The 26,022-nt window shown below is 38.0% G+C and overlaps 3 protein-coding genes across 6 annotated transcripts in view; all 3 read right to left on the reverse strand.

Moving 5' to 3' along the window:
- Positions 1–1,071: 1,071 nt before the first annotated feature.
- Positions 1,072–5,108, reverse strand: LOC106964007 (uncharacterized). Of its 3 annotated transcripts, none has more exons than XM_015059222.1 (5): positions 4,769–5,108; positions 4,505–4,537; positions 1,812–2,166; positions 1,541–1,707; positions 1,072–1,416 (listed from the first exon to the last, which is right to left on the reverse strand). In XM_015059222.1, exons 1-5 carry the CDS (start codon positions 4,823–4,825, stop codon positions 1,333–1,335), a joined length of 696 nt encoding a protein of 231 aa, XP_014914708.1. In that variant the 5' UTR covers positions 4,826–5,108; the 3' UTR covers positions 1,072–1,332. The 3 variants fall into 3 exon arrangements, with proteins under 3 accessions (XP_014914708.1, XP_014914706.1, XP_014914705.1); XM_015059220.1 differs by having other exon boundaries at positions 1,541–1,710; positions 1,812–2,161; positions 4,503–4,537; positions 4,769–5,101; XM_015059219.1 differs by having other exon boundaries at positions 1,541–1,710; positions 4,769–5,100.
- A 226-nt stretch (positions 5,109–5,334) lies between these two features.
- Positions 5,335–8,122, reverse strand: LOC106964009 (5-hydroxyisourate hydrolase-like). Its single transcript, XM_015059225.1, has 4 exons — positions 7,960–8,122; positions 7,226–7,359; positions 6,864–6,999; positions 5,335–6,333 (listed from the first exon to the last, which is right to left on the reverse strand). The coding sequence occupies exons 2-4, from the start codon at positions 7,348–7,350 to the stop codon at positions 6,244–6,246; spliced, it is 351 nt and encodes a 116-aa protein (XP_014914711.1). The 5' UTR covers positions 7,351–7,359; positions 7,960–8,122; the 3' UTR covers positions 5,335–6,243.
- A 1,088-nt stretch (positions 8,123–9,210) lies between these two features.
- The window catches only part of LOC106964008 (heterogeneous nuclear ribonucleoprotein C-like), a 43,545-nt gene continuing 26,733 nt past the window's right edge, over positions 9,211–26,022 (reverse strand). For both annotated transcript variants that reach the window (XM_015059224.1, XM_015059223.1), the window contains exons 3-7: positions 18,581–18,631; positions 14,115–14,290; positions 13,252–13,365; positions 11,042–11,175; positions 9,211–10,750 (exon numbers count right to left, since the gene is read on the reverse strand). In XM_015059224.1, coding sequence (XP_014914710.1) covers positions 10,712–10,750; positions 11,042–11,175; positions 13,252–13,365; positions 14,115–14,290; positions 18,581–18,631 — 514 coding nt within the window. In that variant the 3' untranslated portion in view covers positions 9,211–10,711. The remainder of the gene's footprint in view (positions 10,751–11,041; positions 11,176–13,251; positions 13,366–14,114; positions 14,291–18,580; positions 18,632–26,022) is intronic.

The raw sequence follows: 26,022 nt of genomic DNA on the forward strand, positions 1-26,022 counted from the left end.
AACAGCTGATTGTTGATAAACAACTCTCACTCCTTCATTCTCATTTATGTTGGGGTTTTGTCCATCAGGGCATAATAAAATAATTGGTTGTTTTGGATTCTAAAACAATTTAAAACTAGCTTCACTACTTTTCATGAAACAAAACTGAAGCCAAAGCAGAGAAGCAAGTAAATCCTTCCAATGGAAACCGCAGGATTTCAGAGGGAAATAAGCAGCAGGTGGATATGACTCTAACATCATAAATATATATGTATATTTTTTTGCCTATTTCCCAAATTAAGGCAATTTCCATATCATCTAAAGTCACATATTGTACAAAAAAAATTTCAGTGGAAAACATTTAAGGCGGAAATTTCAAAAACAGGAAACATAAAAGAAATATAAAACCTTCATTTTAGACTCTGTAGACCTCAGTTGGCTTATTAATTGTTAAAGTGCATGACAGTGCAATTTAAAAAAAAAAAAAAGTTAAACAACTATGGATTGCCAAGAGGTCGGCCACAGTGGGCCTGGAAACAAAACATTCCTAACACAACATCAAATCAACAACATTATTACTGAAACAGAGAAAAATCAAACCACTGCAATGGCTCAAAGTCCAGACCTCAATATGATTGAAATACTGTGGTGGTACCTTAAATAAATGCTCCGTGATCAAACATCGATAATGAAGTGAAGCAAGATTTTTAAAGTCAGCCAACATTCCTCCACAAAAAGGTGAGATTAATAAAGTCATACAGAACAAATAACTTGGTTATATTAAATCATAGGATGTGCTGAGTTTTTTACACAACACTTTTGATTTTTCGGTAACACTTTATTTGAAGGGGGTATAAATTTGTTATAAAAGAATTAATGATTGCACTTTAAAAATTAGGTATCTTTATGTTATTAAAGGTAAAGTTTAAACAGTAATGATTTCCTGGTTAATGTCAAGTTGTCATAACAAAGACATTTTGAATAATGTCGACTTCGTATTAAAAGTGTCATAATTTACCGAATGACGCTTTATGACAACAGTCATAAATATTCATGAAGGCTTATTCATGTTCATACCATGTGTTATGACATGTTTATGAAAGTGTCATGACAGTCTTATTCACCCCCCTTCAAATAAAGTGTTACCGATTTTTCTTCATCTTTGTGTAATAGACAAAACATTGCAGAATCTGTTTTTGTGCACTTCAGGTTAGATTATTTCAGAACCTGGTGAAGATCAGATCATTTTTCTATTATGACCTGATGTGTGTAAAACACCAGACCTAAAACAAGGTAGAATCTTCATTGACCTCGAGCTTGTATGCTGCTTCTGCTGTGGCTTTTACTTGACGGTTAATGTTTCTCTTCCTCCATGTTTGGCATTTGATTCACATCTTTCATATTTTCCTCGCTTTCTTCCTCACTGTCACTACTCATCTGTGACCAACGGGTAGAGAGGAGGAAAACAAAGAGGAGGTTCATTAGCTGCCAGTTCAGAATGACTCAGGAAATTCTCACATGCACCTTTAATGATTTTTCAAAGGAGAAAGAATGCACATACTATGTGCTCCTCATCATCATCATCATCAAGCACCTTCCTGTCAGGGCTCTCTTCGTAGATCCAGTGGCGGGAACTGGGTGGGAAGAAGGAGGAGAGGGAATTCTCCGGACTGCTAGCTAACACGCCAAACGTTGAGCTGAACGGATTGTCCGCTCTCGTGGGAGAGTCTGCTAAATAAGATGAAACGGAGGCACAACTTTCAGTTTTCACACAAAAGATAAACCTTAACTCGCTCCTGAGATTTAAGCTCAAAACAAAGTTGGGTGAATACCTTTCTTAAACTGATAGCCAAGACGGCGTAGTGTGTTACCAACAGTGTGCTTGGTGACTGTGGTCCCAACTGCCATCAGGTCATTAACAAGCTCCTCCCGTGTTGTTGTGGGCTGATCCACCACTTTCCTTATGATCATCCTCATCCCTTCAGGCAAGATCTTGCATGGAGCTCCAGATCGAGGACGATTGGCGATCATTTTGTACTTCTTCCATTTTCTAATAATTGCACCAACAGTTGGCACCTTCACACCTAGTTTTTTGCTGATGGCCCTGTAGCCCATTCCAGCTTTGTGCAGATCCACTATCTGGTCCCTGACGTCACATGACAGCTCTTTGGTCTTACCTATTCTGTGGGAGAGGTTGGAATGAGAGAAACTGAGTCTGTAAGCAGATGAGTTTTATTGGATTTTAAAAACCATTTATTTTTTAAAAGAAATGGTTTTTCTTTTAAAAATGAACATTGCTTGTGATGCGTAATGAACATTATTTACAGATGTTCATTACGCATCAAAAGCAATTGAGAGGTTTCAATGAAAGTTTGAAGCCAGAAATACATTTTACTCCTGATTCACCTCAGGATATATCCCCAGTACAAACTGTAATGTGTAAAGTGGAATTGCAAAATAAGTGAGATGAGGTGATTGCTGCAAAAGCAGCATGACTCAGCGATGCATTCAGAGCAAAGGAAACACATAATCCCCCATTAAGTCTGAGCAATACGTTGCTCAGCAGAGTCTGATGCAGATGTTCCTGGTGCAGAGCTGTGATCTGAAAGGATCTTAAACTAAATCTTAATAATAATTACACAAAGATTTACATTATATATAAGATATACATGCTGTACATATGCATAAATATGTAATATTTGATCATGTATGCAGAATATCCCATTTATTTTGAAAAAGTCCTCTCAGAATGACCAGAAGCTTAGAATAATAACAATAATATCAAAAAGGTCTAAAACCTCTAAATAAAAGTAATATTCTGTCAGTGTATCCTACACTGCAGGTTTCTGCCTAACACCAGAATGAATTTTACGAATTTGGGGATGTATTTATTGTATGATCAGAAATAAAAATACACAATTTTCCTGAATTTACCTTAAATTTTACATTAGTGTTACCAAACCATTGCTGGAAAAATGTAAACTAAATCAGTGGTCCCCAACCCCCGGTCCGTGGACCGGTACCGGTCCGTGGACCAATTGGTACCGGGCCACGCGAGAAATAATTAAATATTTCCGTTTTATGTATTATTTGAGTCTGGAGGATCTTTTATTTTGAAAATCCTTTAACCGGATTCTCTCAGTTACTTGCGCGCCAACACAGGCAGCAAAATGAGTAAGAAACGGATCAGATGTCTTTGGAAAGTTTCTTTGCAAAGCGGAAAAGGCCCAGAGAAGAGACAGGAGGATGGATTTATCCCGGACCGGTAGGTGAGTCAAACATTACAAGCCGCTCTGAGTAACATGCGGCGACTGGCTGCTAATGAGGCAATGAAGCTTCAAACTGCTTCACCACCACGTAGAGAAAAGCAGGCTGTGGATATAAGCAACACTTCGGGTGTTATTGTCTCCCATCACTCCCAGATGGGACCGTTTCGTTGCAGAGAAACAAGCTCAGGGCTCCCGTTAGTCATTATCATGAGTTAAAATTTTCTCAAAAGTAAAATGTTTGTTTTTGTGGCGCATCTGTATCTTATTTTGAAGGGATATGTAAAAGTTACCATAGCGACCAGAGTCAGAGCGTTTGGGCAATGGTCGAGATGAGATGAGTAGAGCTTGTGAGTCTTAAGTCTGGTTTAGACGGCAAGATTTGAGAATTGTTGGCCGATTCTCCAAACCTCTGTGACCACAGAGCTGATAAAAGTACAACAGGTTCGATCGGTTCGTGTTCAGTCACACGGCAGAAGCAACACGAACCGATTCCAGTCACGAACATCGCGATTCCAGAAGAAAATCCACAAAACCCCCAACATAGCGAGAATTTAGAATAACCAAACACGGATGACGATGTAGTTCAATAGTGACAGTTTGTGGAGTCATTTTAAGAGATAAAAGACGTAACAAAAAGAAAAGGCGGTGGATAAAAGACGACGGGAGCAGCCGCTCTATTTGCTGCACTATGATTTGGAGGTGACTGTTTTTTCATAGTTAACATTTTTAACTGAATAAACATAAACATATAATAACGACCTTTACATAAAATAATAAACATTTCCACATATCATCTCCGATATCCACCAGACTCACAGTTGCGTGATATGTCAGCTGTTTGGGATTCCCCTCTGTTCTTACGTCACCGCGCTTTCTGATTGGCTACATGTCACATTCAACAGGTTGTGTTCTCGTTCCCAGTCAGGGAAAACCCCACAGGCTGCGATAAAAAGGCCAAGACAACCCAAACTGGGTATATTCAGGACTTAGCGGGAACACCAACATGCAGAAGCCTTATCTGATGGTTCACTCCCTCTGACACCCCCCCCCCCCCCGGGCCGCAGCACAATTTTCCAAGTCTTGACCGGTCCGTGGTAATAAAAAGGTTGGGGACCACTGAACTAAATAATATGGACTTAATTTTTGTTATGGGAAGATTTGCTAGAATAACAGCATTGCAAAAGTGAAAAAACAAACTTCTGAATATTGTCTCTGTTGCCAAAGCCAATGGACCCAAAATATATGACACCTCACCTTTTTTTCTCGTCTTGCTGATTATTTGAAGGGTCCTGAAAAGAAATAAGACAAAAAAAAAAAGTCACCTGAAATATGCATGCATTTGGTTCTTTCTGTTCGCTTATGGCAAACCTTGATTTGAATTACTTTTTACAGAGTCTAAGAAATCCAGTATAAGCATCTGTAGGATTACAAGCGGCGAGTTGCATGTGACAAAACGGGCTGGATATTATTGATATCATAATTAAGCTAAATCGTTAGTGCAACACCCAGTTCTGCCTCACCCCGAGCTCTGCCTTCTGCTGCTTCGCTGCTTTCTGCTTCCTCAATTTGTCTGCCATTTTTGGCGACAGAAATGTAGACCTACAAATAATTACATGACAGAAGGCATCCTTCCATCCTTCACGTTCCTCTCAAAACAGAGGCGACAACCTACCCACTGACGGGGAGCGTAATCAAGACCAGAAACAATGATCCAGCATTCAGGGGGAAGCAATGGAACACAGAGAGAAGCTCACAAACCAGCGGCTCATTTCTACTGAACAGAGAAACTATAAATATATGTATATATATAAAAAAAAACATGATTATGGACTCAAACAGCAAAGCAAAAACAAATTTTGCTCTTTACCTGATCTTAAAAGGTAAGTACACAATTAAAAATATGACCTGTACTAAAAACAATTTGGATCTCGACAGGTAAAGTATCTAAGCTAGGATGTCATCACATCCAAAAAGGCAACCAGTCCACTGGAACCAAACTGCAAAAGACATCCTATACATCCTGCAAATATTCTATGTAATTTACTTAAAAAAAAAATAAAAGAAAATCAAGGAAAACACATACAAATACTGACTTCAAAGTTTTATTTCTGGACACTGATTTGGCCAAAATATATATTTCAACTCAGCAGTTATTAATGTGGATGTATGCATGCACTCACTGTGATGCTGAAAAAAATATATACCTTTTCATCTTCAACTTTCTAGCAGACACCTGAAGGTTTTGGATCAAAACAGATTGGTGTTTGAAACTTTGGCTTGAAGGGTCGTGCTTTTCCTGTTTCTAAAAAAATACCTGCTGGACATAAGCTTATTCATATTATTCATAGTGCGCATCCAAAGGTGCAGTCAACATCTTGTACACAATCTTTCTAAATAATGTGGAAGTATTTGCCCTTTTTTTACATGTTTAACTTTGCTAAAAGGCAGGACCCTCCATACAGTGCAGTTTCAACAACTTAGATCATTTTACTGTAAAACAATTATGCTTCTTTTCTTTTTTTTATTGTTACTCTCTTCAGCTTTACAGCTTTATATTTCTAATGTATTTGTAAAGCTGTATTTTACTTAACTCTTTATTTACCAATTTACCCAATATTGTTATTTAACTAACTAATTTATTTTTAACAGAAGTGAAAATAAATGAGAATACATCATTTGAGGTTACATGACCATTTCATAAAATCACTTGCCCCACTTCATCTTAATGGGGCTTAGCTTTTAAATTAATGTCAATATTATACCAATAGGGTACAATGTAAAGCACAATACAGACAGAACAAAAATTGTTCCTTAAAAAAATACTTCACTCGTTATTTATTCACAGCACATTTTCATGGAGACGCTTGAGTTATTTAGGCCCCATTTTGAAAACAGTATTAGTTATTTCAGTTACAAAATGCAGCAGTCCCTGTAGTTCAGAGTCAGCCAGTGATAAAAGTGAAGGAAGGTTCAGGCGGTTCCTTGTTGTTGCTCTCTAGCTCCCCCTGTAGGTGCTGTACGAGAAACGACTCACAAGCAGAGGGACATGATATTTTTGCTCCGGGTCAGTTATAGTGAAAACAATCTGAAGAACAAACGCAGAAAATAAATAAATAAAAGAAAGCAATAGAAAAGACAAACAATCTCACATTCTTGTAATAATTATGTAACAAGGACTTGAATAGAAAGTACTTCAGCTTCTTTTCTTGATTGCACAAGATTTCAATTCTAATCCAAATTGCTTCAATTAGGAGCATACTATTATAATAATGTTCTTGTCATAGTTAAACATATTGCACTGTGGTTGCTGGGGTGTTTTGAATCAGTGACTCCAAGACATTCGTCTTACACTTAATGTGGATAATTTTCCATTTTTCAGATGTGTTCTACTTATAAAATCCAGATGTAAAGTGTGAAATGCTACTCTAGAATATTTAGGGAGGAGACTTTTAGATGCCTGGTGAAAACAAGACAAGAAGTGCAGCTGCTTTTTATTCAAGAGCATAGATTGCCTTTTGCTTAATAATTAAAAATCTAAGTCACCAACAACAATGTAAATAATTCAGCAATGCAGCTTAGAATGAAAAAAAAAAATCACGGTTGGCCTTTTCTTACCTCAACGTAGGGATAGAAGGAGGTCTGTCCCATCCTGGCCCAGTACTGACCAGTCTCAAAATGCAGTTTGTACACACCAGATTTAAACTGCTGCTGTGTGATCAGTCCTGGACATCGCCCATCATCGTTCGTTGTCCTGTTGAGGAAGTACACATTTTAAGAGCTCAGAAAGAAAAAAAGTTTTAGTATAATTCGGAATTTGAAAGGGATCAAACTTAGAGATATTGTGAGAAAAGCATTTGCCCCTTTACAGATTTCCTGAGATTTTAGACAATCTGAAGCCTTTAAAAAGTAAAAACTGATAAATATGTCAAAGGAGGCAAATGCTTTTTTCACAGCTTACCATTTTCAAAGAACATTACCCAGTGGTTATTAAGTGCCAGACATCGGTTGAGGGGTCTTGCTGGTAAAGTCTGAGGGTCACGTTTGATCCTGGGACCCCCAGTGCTGTGTTCAGCACATGGGTGGTCAGAGGTGAGCCAGACATGGTTGTGATCTACAGCGACATAAAATAAGACGTGTTTAGCTACTTTAATCTGGAACAACCACATTATGAATTTGTTAAACAACGTTAAATATAAGAACCTTAAATTTGTACACATTTTCAGTTTTCACAAAAACCCACTTTGACTCCCATACTTCAATTAGAGACAGAGGAACGTGCTGAACTGAAGGAAATCCATTCAATACTTTCATATTACCGATAGTGCTGCTGGCTCTGTTCTGATTTCAATTTGGTTTGTACGCAATTCAAATTGGAAAAATGGAAAGAAAATATTAATTTGCTGAATTTTGTGGTTCAATTTAAGCTGTGAATAAATCAGAAAATCCAGTTATTTCATCTATTGCTAAAGGGGAAGCTCATTTATTCATTCAATTTTATATCAAAATATTACAAAAAGAGGCATTTACACCATGGTGCCACTAAAAACAACTGTCACAAAGCTTTATGGCTCCAAAGTCGAAATAGTCTCTACATGAACTTTTAAAAAGATGTTTAAAAATACAATTTATATACAACATCAAGTGAATCAAGAATAATTAGTCTTGTTTATAGAAAAATAAGATATAAACTCATTGAAAGCTTTCTGCTCACCTTGCTTTCAGACAGAATGTGCCTCCTCAGTTGCTGCAGCCTGAATGTTCACTTATAAATAACATCGGATGTGGGTCAGCAGCTCTGCTGAGAAATGTAATTTAATTTTATGGTTAAATGAACAAAATCAGATTTTTCTCACACTAAGCCTGAGAGATCTTGCACACTGTCCTACTCTGCACACAGGAACTGTCAACAGAAGGCCTGTTGTGCAAACGTTTCCTTCGGATACACATTTTAGTTCAGCTCTCTGAACTTGTATGAGGAGTTTATTGGTGGGAGAGTTAAGAATTCGTGCAAAATAATACAACGGAGCAATTCTTTATTTTTAATGTTATCTATATTGCATACAGGCAATTACCTCGGTGTGAAAGGTTAATTTTCTCCTATGTAATTTTCCTCCCACGGTCCACAAACATGCAAACATGTGACTGTGAGTTGACCTTTGTGGTTAGATGGCTGAGGATCTGTGCAAGAGAAGAAAACCTTGCTGAAAAAGGCGTGTGTTGCTGAAGACCGTGGTCTTTGGGCAAACTCAACAAGCATCTTAAAGCTCCAAGTTCATTTTCTCGGTGTGTGTATGTTAACTGTTGGAAACGACAGACCATAATAAACCCACAGCTGGTGGAGGCCATTACATTGCTTCATGCAGACTTATTATGTCAGCTATATGGATCTGTCCTTCTCCCTCTCATTGATTTCTCTCAGGCGTACTCGGCTTATACGGAGGCAGCTGCTGGGGGAACTGCTGCAGTTGTGCTTGATGGCTTTTTTTTTTCCAGGATTTTTATTAAGTAAATCTGATTTTATGTCTGTGCAGCAAATCAGTAGGATGCTGTGAACCCCTGATAAAAAGGATGGAGCTGTAATGCATACAGATTTTAAAAAAAAATGTATCCGAGTTCTTTATCTGCTTCTGCGGTGCTCGGTGCCAGGGATGATGTATTATCACGCAGTTATTTAGAGTCATCGTTCAGAGAAATGGCTCCGTGAGGAAGAAAAAAAAGCTGCAGTTTGCAAACAGTTTGTGGAGTACGTGTGAGATTGCGTGTGAGATAAATCAGGACTGGCAACGTGCGAATGTTACCGAGAACTGTCTCTTTACAGATGTGCTCTTTAATAAACACATCTGAGGACTGAAGTGAAAAGAAAGATTTGAGGTCATTTGGTAACAATTTGATCTGGACTCTGCTTTTCTCCTTCATGTTTAAAGTGTCCAAATCTAAGGAAAAACAAACTTGAACCTTGACGTCACTTCTTCAACCATTGTCTTTTATTCTTCTTCCATTTCTGTAATGGTCTGTCAAGATAAAAACATACCACAATGTGCTGCATACGTACTCGATATGAAAATACTTTCACTACAGTGACAACAAGTATCTTATCTTGATAGTGCAAACCAAAACATGTAACAACATAGGAATTAGATAATTATTTATAACATCATTAATTTCCTTAAAAAAGTACCACACAAGAAGTCCTAACTTAATATTTAGTTCCAAGAGCTAAGCAATTACAGTAAAGTATACAATAATGCACAATATTACACAATGATTGGGGCCTTTACACATTTCAAAGTGCCAAATATGTAGCAGAGGAGACCTGTAATATTTCACCAGCACACCTGTTGCGGAGGAAGTACAGTTCCTTACAAAAGCATTCATAACCTTTGACCTTTTTCCACATTTTGTCAAGTTTCAACAACCAACTTCACTGAATTTTATTGAGAGTTCATGTGAAAAACACGATGTAGAAAATTATTATGAAATGGAAAGAAAATGAGACGTTTTCAAAAGATTTTCAACAGTAAAAATTGGAAGAGAGTGGAAATAGAGCCCCCTTCACTCTGCTACTCTTAAATAAATCCCTGTTGTCTTCAGAAGTTGAAACCAAAAGTGAGCTATTGGCCTACATGCATGACACTAACACTGCATGTAGTGTCGTGCATGTAGTGTACAACACTACATGCACTACATGAAGGTGTGTCCATCAACGTGGACACACCTTCCCCACGGTAAAACACGGTGGGGGCAGCATCATGCTTTGGGTTTCCTTTGCTTCAGTCAGATTTGATGGAGAAATTGATAGAGCTATAAAAAAGAGAAACGTTTATAGGGGTAGACGAGCCTTCCAACAGATAAGTGATCCTAAACATTCAGCCAGTTACAGTAAGATGGCTGATCTCATTACTGTGTTGTATGAAGTGGTTCTCCATCCAGCCTGATTTAATTCTTTCCTTTAAATTTGAACTGTTGTTTGACTTTTGAAAAGAAATCTGCAATGCATCTATTAATGCTGTTAATTGTTCCATTGTGTAAAGAAAAGACAAACCTAAGTAAAATACAGAGGGAGGCTTGTGACCAGAACTAATTCATTTTCCATCAGTGTGATTCATGGGGAGCATTGCTGTTCTTATTGATCCGTGCCCTCAGCGGAACCGATTCATTTTCTTTAATCTTTACTCAGCTTCCAGCTTTAATTTACATTTACGTTATATATAGAATCAGCGCGTCATTCTGTTTCTTTCAAGGTAATCTGAAATAATCTTGTTAATTCTATTCATGTTTTGTTGTCGCGTCCTTGTTTCCAGTAAAACCAAGCAGCTGCGGTAATAATAAATATGCTATCTGATCTGATATGTCCAGGCCGCGTTGAGCCTCTGTTGGTGGGCGTTAACTTGAAGGTTCAGGTTTCTCTTCGTCCATGTTTGGCACCTAATCCACGTCTTCTACGTTTTCTTCATGTTTGTCCCTCATATTTCCTCCTCGGGGTCGGAGCTGTGGCTGCTCATCTGTGACAGACAAGCAGGAAAAAAGACAGACGTGGAGGCGGGGAAGTGAGAGGGAAAGACAAAGAGGAGCTTCATTAGCTGCCAGCTCAGAATGACTCAGGACATTTTTTCTTCTTCTGCGGAAGTAACTTGATTTCACAGACTTGGTTCATGTGAGACAGAAACTGGAATGTCTCACTCCAAACGACTACTTTAGAAAAAAATAAAAAAAAGCCCCTTGCTCCTTAGTGGTGCAATGTTTGGGGGGTTTTCAAAGAATACAAGCAACACATGATGGTCACCGTCACACACCTTCATGTCGGGACTCTCCCTGTGGATCCGATGGCGGGAGCTGGGTGGGGAGAGCGAGGACAGGGAATGCTCCGGACTGCTGGCCGTCACCACATAGGACAAGCTGAGCGGACTGTCCTCTCTCAGCGGAGACTCTGGAAAACAGGATGAAGGAGATTATATCTCTCGGAGATGAGGAACTGAAATGAAGTATTTTTTGGTGAAACGGAGTGTAGAAAACGAGCTGCGACCCGCTGGCTTTCGTAGCGGATGACAGGCAGACCATCAGAGTGGAAGTGACAGGATGAAGGACAGATGTGGAGTGAGTGGGAGGGAGGTGAGGATGCATGGTGACGGACAGACAAGTCAAATGATGACGGGGTAAATTAATATAATGATGAAAGCTATCAATCCATCAAGGTCATTCAGCTGCATCACACAAGACACAAGACACACACAAGACTTGGATTGCTCCACAGGGACACTGTGTGTCATTTGTGTTTCTGTAGATTATCAGTTTGTTTAAAGCTACAGTTTAAAGTCCGTTTTCAAACAGGATCGCAGGATTTTGGTCCTTTCATTTGCATATTAAGCGCCTTGCAAAAATATTTATCTCGACTTGAACCAATTCATTTCTTTTCATGTTAAACCAAGAATGTCACTTTATTTTATTGAGATCAAATGTGACACACCAACACAATGAAGTGTACAACTGTGAGGCTAAAGGAAAATTATAAACAATTTTTAGTTTAACAACTAAAAATCTGGAAAAGTGAGGCATGCTAACGTATTCAACTACACTTTATCCTGCCGTCTTCACTGCAACGACACCATGACTTTTGGGGTTTGTCTCTTCCACGTTTTTCATGTCAAGAACCTGAAATGTTTACCCATTCTTCTTTGCATAAATCAATCTCATTCATATCGGATGGCGAGTGTCCGCGCACATCACTTGTGACATATATTGGCAATTAGATGTCGGTACAAACTTTGACTAGACCATTCTACCACAAGAATTAGCTGTAATCCTCACCATTCAACCCGGTTCTGGTTGCTCAGTACTGCTGTCCTGCTGTGAGGTGAACCTCCACTCCAGCCTCAAGGGTTAAGCAGCTTCTAAAAAGTTTTCTTCCTGCTCAGTATTGAACACCATCCGTCCTCCTTTAAAGTCTGATCATTTTTGCTGCCATCACTCCACAAAACCACGCCCACAGCATGATGCTGCTGTAGCACATTGTAAGAGTGGAATACATCATAAACATCATATAAAGTAAATTTGTATGACTAGAGCATCTTTTTATATGTTTTCTGTTTTAGCTTTCTCTTAATATAGGCATTTTTTTTTTCTCCACTCCTCCAGGAATCAAACATTTGTTGTGTGCACAGGTAGTAGATGCGTTCTAAAAAATAAAATCTCCACCTCTGATGTAGACCTCTGCAGCTCCTCCAGGTCGGCTCTTGGCTACTTCTCACGTTAGTGCTAACCTTTCCTCAGTTTACAGGGAAAAGTCTTGTCTTTGGTATATATGCAGTTTTCTCTCCATTTGAGAAGGATGGATTAAAGGGTAGCTGTAAAATGTTCAAAGCCTGGATGTTGTTTTATAACTTAGCTTTAAACTTGGTTCCTTGGCCTTCATGGTGAATTGTTCCTTAATGTGCCAAAAAATTAACATTTAATTCCACACAGGTGTGGAGCTAACATACCCGGTGATTTCGAAAACTAATTCTTGAACTGCATTTGTCACATAGCAAATTTGAAAATGTTTCTGAATATTATTGCGAGGCAGTCAGTGTTACGCTTGCAAGCTGGTGTAATTAATGACAAACATCCACATGATGGCAGCAAAATCCACGCAGCATTTTTGGTAGCGCTCACATAGTTTCCTTATTTTACTCCTTATTTTGCTTAAAACTATAGCTGTGCTAATCCACTGTGGCTAGTATTCAATTTGAAGCATATCATTACTGGATGATGGAAATAACAGGCCGATTAGTTGAAAGAGTTGTGGCTCCATTCATGCATAACATTTCCATCCTCCTCTGCCACTGCAGCACCAATTCTGAGTCATTACGATCTGGACTGGTGCCTGGCAGGACTAAACCAGAATGAATCTGAAAGCAGGCGCATCACACCGAGTCTGTTTTAAAGCGATTTTGATGCACCGATAGATTATCTATCGTTTGATCTCAAACCCGTGTGCCTCTGCCGTCGTTCTGAGTGAGCGTCTCACCTTTGTGGTCGTTCTTCTGTGTGTCCATCCTGTCAAGGCTGTCAAGAAGCCCATCGATCTGTGTCTTTATCAGAGTCAGCTCTTTTTTAATCACCTGCAGCTCTTCCATCCCCACTGAAGGAAAGAGGGAGAGGGAGGTAAGTGACAATGGGAATTACAAAACCTGAAGTACCTTTCAGCAAAGGTTCAGGTCTAGCTAGTATTTTTAAAAAATTGCTGCAGCTTGGTTCAGCAGTGATAATGTGTTTTAGGAGGAACAGTGCAGGTATTTGATTAACACTTTACATCAGTATGTTTATGTTTCAGGGTATGTTTTCTCATATAACCTATATAATATTTTAGTTTGCTCAGGTATTTTCAGGCATCAATCACATACTTGAGTTGTATGATTTTTTTTTTTTACCATATTCCCTCATCCCTTCCTCCTTCATCACTAATCCCTTCATCCTTCACAGCGCTTCACTCATTTCACATTTTGTTACATTACAGCTTTATTACAATTTGTATTAGTCATCTCTGCAACCAACTTCCTTAAAGTCTGCAGAAACGGTTGGCTCCTTTAAGTCAGAACTAAAATTTACTGAAGCCTCTCCAAAGATTTAAATACTTTTTTTTTTAACAATTAGTTGTTTTCATATTTTATTTCATATTTGCATTTCATTGTTTTTGTTTATTTTTATATGATGTTTGCACAAAGTTTTGTCATGTTTTCTTCATCTTTGGTCCTTAATTTATAAGAGTTGGAACCTAAAGCTGGCTTCTCTATCAAATGCCTCTGTTACAGCTACAAGGTAGTATTTTTCTTCCACACCGTTTTTTGAAAAGCTTAAGTGAATCTGCCTCGGCCCATTCATATTACTCACACTTGGCTGTGTTTGAACTTGTGGAGTGGGCTCTTGAGCTCTTAGAGTGGGTTCTGTCTCGACTGCGTCTGTGCCCACTGGAGTAGGAGTAGGAGGAGGAGCGGGATCTCTTGGCCACACTTGGTCCTGAAGGGACAGGAGAGAGGGAGGCTGGCACACGCTGATAGTCACACGCCCTGCAAATTAAGCAGACAGACAGTTTTCAAAGTAACTTATATTTAATTGCGACTATGCACCCAGTTTTGTCTGTGTAGCACGTAAAGCTTTGTTACGGTCTAATCCAAGTGAGGTGGAAGCGACACATTTAGCCACAAACAAGAGAAAATCTAACAGATTCTGAACTAAAACATTCATTAGATCAGGAGAAAAGACCATGTGTCTCATTTCACTGTTCTCAAATTTTAAAATGATTTATTTTTAGAAAATTTTTGTGTGTATGTGTTTTGTGCACACATACACACAATTAAGACCAAACTTGTTCTTTTATCAATACAAACAAGTTTCTTCTGACTGTAAGAGAGCCTAATGTTTTGGCACAGCTCACCTAAAGTCCCGACTTTGTTCTGACAGAGAAAATGTGGCGAGAGCTAAAGATATGGGTGATGGCACGGAGGCCTTCCAACCTCGAAGACCTGAATTTCATCACTACATATACAATAAGCTAATCAGTAAATATTAATAGGGTTTAATCCTGTTTTGCCATAAAAGATTTTCCATTGATTACTGAGAATGATGTGGTTTTAGATGTCACTCTATAACAAATTGTAGGAAAAAAAACAACAAATTAATAGTTTTTATTTTTTCAAAACCCGTAGCTCTTTTTGAATTATTTTACTGTTCTTTTTAGAGATTCCTGTCTTATTGCTTATCAAAAAAAAAAAAAAAAAAAACCTATTGCAGAAAAATAATTTTACATTACATTTAAATCTACCACAGGTACCACAGCCTTTAGCCCAACTCTATATGTAATAAAGGTCAATACTTCTGATTTGTTCAGCAGGTAGAAAATCATTAATGGCCTAAACACTTCAATTATTTAATCAATATTCAACACAAAGTCAAATGCGATAACATTTATTCTATTGTACTCAGCCAAAAGCAGCAGACTGTAGACATTGAAATAGATGAAATAAACTAGGTAAAATGAGACGGCAGCTATTAAAACAAATAAGCATCTTTGCACCGTTCCTTTGTTTTTTTGTCTCCAGAGGAGGAGCGTGAAAGTGTTTCCTCTGGCGCCGGTCTCCTCTCTGTGGACCGCTCCATGTCTCTATCTGTCACTGAATGTAATTGGTTCTGTCAGGGCCAATCAATAGCGCCCCGCCAGGCTGGTAGTGCTGCAGACAGTGGGTGTATCACAGTTAACCTCTATAGTGGTTACAGAAATGACACTTTGTGCATAGCTGTTTCTGTAGAGAGAGAAATATGGTGGCGATTTAAAGTAATAAATAAATAAAAAGAAAATACTCAGTACTCACTGACCAACTGAGTAGGTGAAATACAAACCACAAGATCAAAGTTTACCGTTTAGAGCTTCGTCTGCACTCAGTAGTGCACCCTTGGTAGGGACAGTCAGTAAAAAGCAGCGTAAAGTACTTATTAATATTTTATTGCAGTAACATAGTCTCACACGGAAAAATGTTGTAAAAACCAGCAGAAAAATACACAACAGCAGCATTTTGTTTATAATTTCTACTTCTTAAAGTTGATCAGAATGTCTAGGGACTTTTAATTATTAATCCACATTTCCTGGGTATAAATACGATATGATATAGTGACAATTCTCTATGAGCCACTAGCCTGGATAAGCCTGGACATTTACTCATCTCTCTATGATGTGACGAAGTTGGAGCCCAGCTGCATTTCAGACTTTAAATGTATTGGGCAGTAAAGATGCAAAATCAGTTTATCTTGAAACGTCTAAAAATCAGACGTATTTAAAAATGAAGATTCGGTAAGGGTGCAAATACTTTTTTCCACAGCACTTTGTAAAGTCAATCTGGGTATTAATCAGAAGAAGTGAGCATCCAAAAAGAACTTAAATCGTGATGGTGAAGTAGATTCGCTGATTGAGTTGACATTGAGTCGCAGAGCTGTGAACTCATTTCTGTGTTTTGTTGTTTTCTGAGAAGCTGTAAATGAAACCAATGCACACACTGCGTCGTCGTGCACCTCCATAACGGAGCGTCACGTGGATGAAGTGCATCAGGACACCATAACTGAGTGAGTTTACATGATTTGAGCACCGTCTTGTTCTCAGGGAGCACCGGGAGAGTCGGCAACCAAAGACTTTTTGGAGTTTAAAGGCTTTCGGAGCGGTTTGCAGGGGGCAGATACACAACGTGATGTTACACCAGCTTTGAAGTGTCATCCCAGAGAAAGGAAGCTCAGACAATGAGAGAAAGCAGACGGGTGAGGATTACAGAAAAGTGTGTGGGCGTATGTGTGTGAGAGAGTGTTTGTCTCTGTGGATTAGACCGTGCATGTAAAGCAGCTTTGTCAGCTAGAGCTGTTATCAGTGTGCTGAAAGACACTTTACTTTTGTGTTTGAACAACAGGACAGTCCACCAAAAGACTAATTTCTCTCATCCTCACAAAGTGACGCTGTGAACAACACTGAAACACAAATGCATGCGTCATGCACGCTCACACGCACGCATAGACTTCACAGATTTAAACCTAGAGGGATATGCATATAAAAATAAATATTTCATTTTTTGCTATACACATTCCCACACACATGCATGCACACACTCACATGGCGCTGTCTGTAGTGTTAGCCAGTAGCACAGAAAATAGTCAGGCACTGTGTTAGACACAAATTGAAAATCAGTGGCGAGTGTTCCCCCTAAACAGAAAGAAAATGCAAAAGAAGAAGAAAACAAAAGAGGAAAAAAAGACGACAGTGGAGCAAAATTGACATTAATTTAAGCCACTGATGAACAAACTTAGAAAAAAAAAAGAGAACTGATAGAAAGAGATGCACATTAACTGTGTGTGTTTGTGTGTAAGTGTCCTTATGCATTGTGACCGTTTCCTGTTATTCAGATGTGCTGAGTGCAGCAGTTAGAGTTTGGGCCTGAGGGATGGAGGGCTCTCCCAGAGCAATTTTAGTAGATGACTGATTACATGGAGCCACTCACCACCTCGTCCACCTGACTGCCGAGCTTACAGTGCAAACATTTTAACCGCTCAGCCAAGAGGTTATGATACTTACTCAACAATAATGCTCACACAGTTTTACAGAGACATGTCTTTATGGTTGTCAACTTGTCCAGGCAGCGAGACGGAAGGAAAATCAAAAGGAAAAAAACTTCAATTTTTTCCACTTCCGTTTTCTCTGATGTTCAGATCTGAACTGTGAACTGGGAGGAATATCATCACTTGTAGATTGATACTTATTTTTCTTCCTTGTTTATTCATTAACAAGATGTGAAAAATTATTATTACACCATTTAAATGTGTTGGATGTAATAATGCCCTTGAAAATTCTTGAATGACTATAGAAAATGTGAATGTTAAACTACAAATGAACCATAATTGAACAAGAACACTAATTAAAGATCAGATTTAATAATATTTGATAATACTGATTTGTGAAAATTCCAGTATTTTTTTTACAAAATTTTCTGTTTGACACTGTAAGGCATCATTTTATGTTTAAATCAAATTGATCTAAGAGGAGAGCCTTGTGGGATCCCTTTGGCAGGACAATTTGTTCCTCATTAAACCTTGATATGTAAGACATGACAAAGATTGGGTATCTGATTTAAATCTGGACTTTGAAAGGGCCCTTCTGATAGGAATATGTTTATCTTAACAGTTATTAAACCCTTAAGTCTAATTTCATGTTGTTTTTAGCCCAGAAATTGAACCTCCTTCCACATTTTTGGTGTCTCTCCTCAATATAATACAAGTAGTACTCATGGCTACTACTTGTAAATGGGCATGTTTAAGTGGAATAAATGTTTCTGCATCCACCCATTGGTTTACACCTTACAAATACCAAAATATAAAACCAAATGCTGAATAGGGTGTGCTGTAAAGAACAACACACATCCCTGCAGTAGAGCATGAAAACATCTGAACAAAGCGGTTCTTAAAAACCTTCGAAACATTTGACTGTCATGGAGCCACCTTGTTGTTTTGTTAGGCAAGTGAAGCTGGGTCTTTTCCCTTTCAGTCAAATGTCTTTTTTATTAAAGCACACAGTGTTTTCATCCAATCCACAACCAGGAGTTGTACCGACAGTGGATTTGCAGCTGTCTCTATAAAGGGAAGTGTATCTTTTGCAGGTTTGCAAATGTTTAATGTTTGATTGTGACTGCTAAGAGGCAACCCTGAACCGAGACAGAATGATGGACAGCCTGAACGCAGACAGAAATCAAGAGCGTAAAATCTCGTTGCTTTCTGTGACACACAGACATGCAGTGAGGTGTGTGAGAGACCCGACTTTCTGACAGTACCTGTCGTAGTAATCCTCGTGGTAGCTGTCGTAGTCCAGATCAAACTCTGACCTGCAAAACAGGGAGAGACAAAGTCAGATCAAATGGTTGGATAAAATGCTTGCAAAACTTTTGATGAGGCACATTTGTTGCTGCTGTCATTGATTTCAGTTAAAGGCTGTAATTTGTTGAGGATTTAGTGGGTAAATGTGAGTGTGAACAGAGTTGTTTTGTTTTTTTGCTGCAGGCTCTTCATCTGGAAAAAAAACAACAAAAAAAAAACACTGCCCTCATGGTCTCCAGCCAGCTGGAAGAAAACATTGGGTTTTCTTTTTCTGCTGCGGCATCCAGGTGGAAAATCCATAAAAATTGGATCGCGCTGCAACCGTATCACCCACTGAACACATCGATGTTTAAGCTCGGTGTGGTGAGCCACACGAACCATGAGCAAGAGAGAGACGGGAAGAACGAAAGGCAAATGAATGATCTGACAGTTAACTTAGAAACACTGGTATGGTTGATGCATACCTGTAAAAAAAAAAGAAAAAAGAAAAAAAAAAGGGACTCGAGGAAGAGAGAACAGTGACACTAAGCTCCAGCGAGAGGACATTCTGGTGTGTCAGACCTCATCGTTCCTCCCAAATCCCTGCAATGAGTCTCTATTAATCCCTGCATGTGGCTCACCATCCCTCAGTCTGCTTCTCTGTCTCACTGACTCTGTCCTCATCATTATGTCCCTCTTTTTTTAAAGCTGACGTCAGTCTCTGCATTAAACTATAAAACTGCCATTAAATACGTGTTTAATAAAATCATTGTAAGGTCTTAACATGTGGAATATTCATCTGTCTTTTGCATGCAAAGTGACTGACAGCAAAGACAGAAGCTGATGCAGTGAAGCCGCCGTAATGGACAGAGATTTCTCTACTGGTTTGTCATGAATCCAAAGTCATCTGAACACCCATAAGATCTAGGAGACATGTCCGACCATGGCTGTGCTGCATCGGAAGAAAAATCAAATAACTGACTCAGAAGATGGTATATAGTGAGAATATATGACTAATAAAATGTCCAATGAAACAGCAAAAGTGGAAAATGTTTCATCCATCCATGGGTACTTTCTAAACGGGATAAACACAAAGGAGCAGACAAAAGTCTGACATTTTATACATTGTTTGATTTTGTGGAGATTATTACGGACAGTGTTATGGAACCCAGTGGCTTGAAAAGCAGCACAGTTTTATGGCTACTCAGCAATATCAACCTATTCAAGTAGTTTTATTGTTATATAGTTTGTCTATCCATTTTCTACACTGGATTATCCTTTGTTGACAAATATAAGAAAATATTGATGAAAATGAAAATATTAGAGTACTTAAACTGTTAAACTTACATTCAGCTCACATTTTTGTTTGTTGAAGAGCAATAAGCTAAATTTAATGCTGAGGAATGCGCTGTATGTTGTTATTTTTGTACATTTAAATATAAATGATAAAGATCTATTTTATGTTGCTCATTTTTATATTAACAGAAATAGATCTTTGAAAACTTCTCTCATATCTTTCCTACTGAATAAACAATCGTTGATCAATTTTAGGGTGATCCTACTGGTGGCTCCACTCGTTTTTCAACCTCTGTCATATAAATGGAGGGCGCTAAAGAGAGCACTTTACATTATTAAAGCCACAAAAGTGTTCAAAAGAAATGAGAAAACAGCAATGGGGAAACTCTCGCAACCTATTTGTGTAATTGTGTGAATCTGAACTCCAGACTCATTTTTGGATCAGATCGTTATCACATTTTCTCAAACTCTGCTCTCACTGTCTCTCCACTGTCTCATGCCAACTAGTTTGCTGAGCTCAGGGGACAGAAAACCTCCAAATAATTTATAACAAGAGCTCATTTACTACAAATGTAATGTGCAATTTCAGTCCAATTTCAAGGCGGCCTTTTTGTTGTCCCATTTCATACAGAAATGGTCCCTGCGTTTTATAGCTCTCTCTGTCAAGCTACATGAAACATCTTTGTCTTCCATTTGAGGATTCAATATTATAAAGGCATTTCTGGCCTTTTACATCTTGTTCCTGTAAAAAAAAAAAAAATCCATGTGGGAGAGGAACAGAGCACTGAGACAAGCTGCAAATCCTCAGCTTCTCAACTAGGCTGACCTTTGTCTTTCTGAGTGGATTCATCTCGAAGAGAAACAGAAAATAACAGTCATTCAACGAAATCCTCACTGAAGGGGAACCGAACCGCTGCTCGGTTTCTGTTCAGGGCTTTTGCTTTGTGGATTTCTATCTTGGGATCGAGTGTTTGCTGGACAAACTGTCATTCGGTGAATAATCTCTTTGGAAAAAAAAAATAACGTCAAATAGTAATAACTCTTTTGTGATGTTCTACTTGTAACGGTCTCAGTTCGACTGTTATACTCTAATCAGCGATTTGCTGGCAGAACTACAAATTATTACTAACAGAACTCAAAAGTGCACAAAATACGTCTATAGTTTAATTCAGTGATTGTTTCATGTGGGATTAAGCAGGTCCTGTGACCTGATCCTCTCACAGCAGCATAGATTAGGTCACTATTGTAATAAATCAATTTATTGCTTGTCCCTTTGTAGCAGGCACTCTTGAAAATACATCTAACCAGGATGCCAATGTTACATGTCTACTAACGGTGTGAAAACAGTGAATACACCGTATATAACAACACAATCATCTTCAATGCAAGCGGTGTGAAAAAGAAGATTGAAAGTCAACTATTTTGAGAATAAATGAGATGTTTAAAATAACCAATTTTATTTATGAATAACTTTAAAAGAACCACAGAAGAAACAAAGGGCTGCATGTAAATGTGCACCATAAACATACGAAACTAAAACATATAAATATGACGTAAGATGATAAAACATTAAACACAAACAAAACAAATTTTCGCTGATGTTAAAGGAATAAAAATGGGTTTCAAGACCAGTTTCAAAAGCAGGTAGTGAATAAAGCTCACTGCTGTGGAGGGGTAATTTATTCCACTGCTGAGGAGTTGCACTAGTGAAGGCCCTGTCCGTCTAAACTTCCTCCTAAACCTTGTACCTGCAGGAGGTGAATGTGTTGCAAAAGCATTCAGACTTTCAAAAAAAAAAGTAAAATAAACTCTAAAATTAACAGGCAATGTAATTAAGGTCTTATGAGTACTAATTAAAAGCGTTTTGAAGCAGCTGCAGACGAGGACGACTGATTCACCCAGACATAAAGTCTATCGCAGAAATGAAATAAAATCACTGTTTCAAAGAGTTGCCAGAAAAGTTTGTTTTTTTTCTAATTCAATTCAAAAATACATTATTTATCCAAAGGGGAAGTTAAATGTTACAATCTAAAAGTAACTCATATTAATCTAAGGTTCTTCAAAGACTTACTGCAGATGGTTCTGGCTGTGGGAAGGAAGGATGTTATGTAGCAGTCTGCATTACAGCAAATTTGAAGAAGCCTCTGACTGAAGACACTTTGCTTTTTTATGACAGTCTCATAAAGAGGATGCTCAGGGTTGTCCACAATTTTCGTGATTTTATTTTCACCACCGTCCACAGATTCCACATTAGTAGTCAGAACAGAACTATTTGATCAAATTGTAAAAGCAGGACTTTAAAACTGGTCTAAGTTTAAAAACATACAAATTGTCAATATTTGGTTTGATAGTCCAAACGTGGACTCACTGGGACCGCTTGGTCCAAATACCATCACCTCTGTTTTCATTTCATAAAACTTTAAGAACTTCAGGACCAGTTAAGCTTAAATATCGTAAAGCTTTTGCAATGGAAAGCACCACCCTTACATAACAGCTAGTTGTTTGCTCAGCGGACAGACCAATATTTAGTGTGATAGATTTAACTGTGCATAATATCATAAACAAATATTTAATTCTTCATTGTTTGTAATGATGGCCGGGTATTGTCGCTGAGTTGGAGTAATGGCACGTTGTCAGAGTTTTCACTTGATTTAGTGGAGATAAATCTTCCACAGGTAAGTACAGCCACCTTAAACAACAATTACATGCAGAGAAAGCAGCCAAGCGCCTCGGCCAGCAGAGAGAGAGAACAGCAGCAGATGGACAGCGGGGTCACTAAAGGCTAATTAATTTCTTTTCATAATTTCTCAAGTGCCAAAGCAATCCATTAGATGTGCTTGGCAATAAATCATCTCGGCCACAGCATGTCTCTGTGTGTGTTTTGTGCTCACCAGTAAAACAGCAAGTTGCTTTTGTGAACAGGACATCTCAGAGATTCCTTCCAGCATGCAGAATTCAACTAAGGCAAGAAAACATCAGTATTTTACAGATTCAAGGGGAATGGGGAGGGTGGGGATACCCAGAAGGTGTTTGAGATGAAGTATTGACATGTTCAAATGGTTTAAAACTTGACAGATGCAATAAAAATGTAGGTGACAGAAAATCAATGACTCGCATTTTTCTGTTTTTTTCCTCTCATTGATTTTTTGGACACGGCGACATCTTTGCTGACAAATAATCATTCATTCTTTTATATTAAGGTTTTGTCCGATTAGAAGATTGTTTGTACTATTTTTGATGGCTTAAGTGATATTTAGAATCAATGGGATAATTTAAAAGTCATAATATTCCAACAGACAAAGAAAATCATTTCAATAATAGGAGATTAGCTCTTCAAACTGTGTGTTTGTTTTAAAGTCTCAAACTGCAAAGTCAAACTCAAGACCCACAGGCCAAATCTCAAGGCTTTAGAGGACCACAAAATAAATACATTATTTTTATTATGCCACGTTATATAAACGTGAAAAGATGCTCAATATAATTTCATTACAAAAACTCATCATTCAATAAAAGCTATATTTTAACAGTTTGTTAATACTGTATTTTCCAGACTACAAAGTGCACCTTAGTATAAGCCGCATCTACGAAGTTTTTTTTAAATTCTGGAAATGTAGATATTAATAAGCCACACCGGGCTATAAGCCGCTGATCTCTCCGCCACTCTCGGTTTTTCACAAGGATGTAGTCTCCAACGCCGAACCATGGATTCGTTCATGCTGAGCTTACGTGCGGATCGATAAAGCTGCATCATATGAACGTCTTCGTGTGGTTTCCATGATGAGAGGGTATGAGTTTGAAAACATTTATCTGTCGTGCCTGCTGCTAGCATGTGCTTGTTCTAAATGAAAATTAGTGCTTTCTTCTTTGATTTCCAATTTTGACTTTAAAATTATTCACTTCCTGCTAAAGAGCCCCCTGGTGGTTGAAGAAAAATCCACAGAAAAGCCGCAGCGGGATATAAGCCGCATGGTTCAAAGCGTGGGGAAAAAGTAGCACTTATAGTCCAAAAAATACGGTAGATAGTTTTATTAATTCATTTTCTCACAATCAGCACTTTGAGGACATGCATGATATTGATGTGGCCCTGCATCATAATTAGTTTGACATCCAAATAAATGCAAAATTAAAATATGTGCCTATTGAAAAACCTATTGGTATTTTTAAAAATGTATGGATATTGAATCATTTTTCTATAGTTCATAATGATGATAGCGACTGGACCAAGATAAGGCAGAAAGCCCAGTGGCTTCAGAGGAAAGGTCAGGCTAGGGTAAATGATTTTTATTTCTCTTTTTTTATATATATATATATAATATTTAAAAAGAAGATGCTTATGCTGAAATACAAATAAATAAATCTTCCATCCCTACGTTCTTCCCATTAGGACATTCACATGATTACAACAGAATAACAACAGCATCAGCTCTACAGGAGATGTCGCACAGAGAGGCAATCTCAAAAATTAAACCCAAAATGGACTTGCTATGCGGAGATCATCTTTTGAGATGGTCAGTCAGAAATACTGCATATTCATTACTGCATGTTAGAAATAAATCTTACACTGGCTAATGTGTTTTAATAAAGGTCAACATTAAATAAGAAATGTGTTATATTGTTATATTTTGCCGTTTTCACTATGGGTTGTACTTGGTAGGTCTAACTGCATAACTCCTTGAGAAAGACATTTCTCTTGCACTGTTTATAAGGTTTCAGCACTTCTACCTGATGACAATGTCTAACATTACACATATTTACATATCTTACCTATCTTTTGCAATCTAAATATGCACTACACAGTATTGGAAAATATATTGACTGAAATCCCTCCTAACCTGCTGGAATCGGTAGACAAAGTTACAAAAAACGTTCCTACACTGATTTAGTATGAGAGTAACAGCAGGAGAAGGACAATTTGTTTGTATTATTTAAATAAACTGTTCACTTTTCTCTTTGTTAGCATATAATTAAGTGCCCAAAGTCACTTAATTATAGAAAAAAAATTGAGAAAAAGTTGATTCTTTTTTTGTTTAGCCAAGTTTGAAAAGATCTCACTCCATCAGAGGTTCATGTTTTCAAGAGAATAATGCCCAACTCTCAACTTCAGATAAGAAGCAACAAAACATCTTTATCCTCATGCTCCTCCAGCTTACACTTCAAACCACTGTGTTTTTGCTCAAACTATGTGGTGCCATCTGTTCTTTTGTGCTTGAAGAAATACAGAGGACACAGTAAACCAACACTGACCTTGGACTAGAAATAACACACCAGAAACATTTTCTTACTCAAATCATCAACTTTAATTGAGATTAATGCTACACTCACAGAGAACAGGACTGTAATGCAAAGTTTAGTCTAAAATCATAATCACTGCCTCTTCTGTCTCAAACGCTGAACTGAAAGGCCAATTTGCATTCTTCCTTTATGTAATAAGACACACGATAGCTTTGGGAATGTTTAACATTTGGCAAACATAATAAGCCAACAGGATCAAGTTACAGTGTGAGTGATGAAAATGTGTAGAAAAGTAAACCAATAGAGTGATTTTGGTTTCAAGTGAGGAACAGAGTGAATAGCTGAAAGAACGTAAAATTATTCAGATTATTATTCTCCAGGTTTTCTCTTAATCAATTCCTGTTGAAACCTAAGCTGTGACTTTCTGAGCCTAACATTATTTATGATCTTATACAGATTTTGGTGGCCACCTCCTCACCTTCATGTGTAACAAAGCTGATTGGTGCTGATCCGCTGATTTGGAGAGTTTTTGGTGGGGGTTTTGAGAATTTTGTCCTTCATTCAAATGATCCTTGCCTCTCTGGAAGCCTCCTCTCAGACCAGACAACTGATGAGCCTTTGAGGAGGTTTTGGTGTAAGAAGCTAATAGGTTGCAGCTGCAAAGTATCAACGAGTTTTATCACAATAATGATGTTCTTTATATGAACAATTATGTAGGAGATCAAGAAAACACTAATTCCTTTGAAAATGAGCCTATTCATTTAAGAAGGCTGCTCTAATAGCTGAGTTAGGGATTCATTTGGGATAAATCGTGGAATCAGGCAGGCAGGCAAACAGTTTCTGCAGATAGATGGTCAAAATTAAGAAGTGCGTATCACTTCACATTCTACCT

Source organism: Poecilia latipinna, unplaced genomic scaffold (genome assembly GCF_001443285.1).
Source record: "Poecilia latipinna isolate Pla-1442-1.1 unplaced genomic scaffold, P_latipinna-1.0 Scaffold1614, whole genome shotgun sequence".
Classification (NCBI taxonomy): domain Eukaryota; kingdom Metazoa; phylum Chordata; class Actinopteri; order Cyprinodontiformes; family Poeciliidae; genus Poecilia; species Poecilia latipinna.